Source organism: Thalia democratica, chromosome 1 (assembly GCF_965202585.1).
Source record: "Thalia democratica chromosome 1, ktThaDemo2.hap1.1, whole genome shotgun sequence".
NCBI lineage: Eukaryota > Metazoa > Chordata > Thaliacea > Salpida > Salpidae > Thalia > Thalia democratica.
Genome location: NC_139165.1, coordinates 79,801,943 through 79,804,113, shown reverse-complemented (window position 1 = coordinate 79,804,113; position 2,171 = coordinate 79,801,943). Strand labels below are relative to the sequence as shown.

The following is a 2,171-nucleotide window of genomic DNA, read 5'->3' as shown; positions in this document are numbered from 1 at the left end:
AGTATGTATTTATTTAACAAATACACTACGGAAGACACAATGATTTTCATTTTATCTTTGACAAGTCAGTTTTACAGTTTTGTAATTTATTTTCGAGTATAACGAATAGTTCTTCCAAAACAAAACAAAAGCATCATTAGAATAAATAAGAACAGCTTATTATTTTATTTAGATTAAACTTAAAAAACTTAAATCTAAAAGAAGATAAACTTCTTTTGTTGAACTGAGCTAACAAACATCAAAATGTTTTCAAAAGTTATAAACTCTCTTTTTAAAGTAATAAACATACTCAAGCACAATATTTTTCATGTTCATTCCTTAACAAAACATACTTACAATGTTACAAATCTATTAAACTTTAGTAAAGCACTGAATTTGTTTCATCATCTTAAAAGAGTTCATTGATATCCATTGCTTAAAAGAATTGCACACCTAAAAATTTAAATAGTTTAGATTTTTTAGTTAAATACAAACTTAAACTTTTTTCATTATCATTTTCATGTCAAATCTATCATTTGAAAGCTAATATTTAGTAGTAGCTAATGTAACCTGTAAGTTATTAGGTAGTTTTAAGTAAAGTTAAATTGTAACATTTTTTTTCTAAAATGCTTTTAAGCTAATAAAATAAACTTTACTTTACCGTTTTTTTTTTTTGTTATATAGTTTATTTGATAATAAATTTATTTTCTCTAGATATATATATGTAGAAAGATACTAATAAATGTTTACATAGCTAGTATACACAAAAAAAATAATTTTAAAGAAAGTTAACCATTCTGTTGCATAAAACTTAAATTTTGCTAATTTTATTGTAAGACATGAAGCTTGTATACTTATCTGTAAATCAATTTTCGTTAAAAAGTTGAACATTATATTTTCTTACTTGTATTTAGAACAGTAGTGGTTTGTTCTTTGTTGCTGTTTTAAACCTCAAACTTAATTTAATTTTGTTTTTAAAATTTCCAGCTAAATTTTTCAAAAACAGTTAAGTAAACTTTACAAATTCAAAGGCTGCTTTTACCTACAGTTTATGGAGAGACTTTTCATCAAAATAAACTAGAAAAAAACTTAACATCAATTTTAATTTTTTTAATAGTTTCACCTCTATTGATTATAGTCAGCGAATCGGTTATATTTGCATCTCCACTTATTCTTGTAGAGTTCATAAACAAATTTTTTACGTTAGTTTTCTTCGGAAACTTCTTCCAAATATCTTTATCACCTATAAAATTATTTATGTTAAGTATTTAGATTATCAATGTATTTTAAACCTCATTTTTAAGTTAAATGAAAAAGTTTCAAACAGTGAATCATCAGTTTAAAAAAATAATAACAAAAATTTCAAAAATTATCTTTTTCATTTGTAACAAGCTTATTCTTACCATTGTTAGTAATTTTTGCACTTTTTACTGTTCCCCCATTCATTTGCATACCGCCGATTGAACATTCTTTTGTTGCTGTGAACTTTTCCACTTCATTCATGTTTTCTGGAATAGAATTAATAATCAGTTTAAAAGTAGAATAAAAAATATTAAATCATCATAAATAAAGAAATAAAAGAAAAAGTGTTTTACAAAAGTAAGCATGTTTGAAGTCATGTAAGTAAAGTAAACACAGATAACGTAATAAAAACTCTCTTTTAAACCATTGAAAAATTATAAGTGAGCATAAAAAAATTTATTTTCAAACAAACATAAATAAAAAACTTTATTGAACTAACTTATACAATTTAAAAAATGACTTACGCGTTCTAGTGCTTTTAATAACAACATTTTTAACATAAGCACCACTGTCTATAAGTGATGTATTTATCCTTGCAACCTCAACTTCAATAGTTTTTCCGACTGATAGCATTTCTTTAATTTCTTAATTTTACTTTTTTTTACAACTGTAAAAATTATGATAACCTTTAAAGTAAGTTATTTCTAAACCATGTTTACATATACATACTGCTTAAAACTAAAAACAAAAATAAATTCACAGTGAACATTGAATTTTCAAACTTTTACAAACTGTTATTCTGTTAACTTTCTACATAACACAATGTTGCATTGCTTCTAAAGTTATTCGCTTTTATACGCTGCAGACAAATATTTATTTTAAGCGTACTTACCTTAATTATGTTTTTATTTCTCATGGTACTTTTTTGAGGGGATTTTGAATGGTAAATG

At 23.8% G+C, this 2,171-nt stretch overlaps 1 protein-coding gene across 1 annotated transcript; it reads right to left on the bottom strand.

Annotated features, from left to right (window-relative positions):
- Nucleotides 1-231: 231 nt before the first annotated feature.
- Nucleotides 232-1,876, bottom strand: LOC145848781 (uncharacterized). The gene is made up of 4 exons (XM_082954045.1): nt 1,746-1,876; nt 1,383-1,487; nt 1,103-1,222; nt 232-432 (listed from the first exon to the last, which is right to left on the bottom strand). The coding sequence occupies exons 1-4, from the start codon at nt 1,852-1,854 to the stop codon at nt 416-418; spliced, it is 351 nt and encodes a 116-aa protein (XP_082810171.1). The 5' UTR covers nt 1,855-1,876; the 3' UTR covers nt 232-415.
- Between the last annotated feature and the right edge of the window lie 295 nt (nt 1,877-2,171).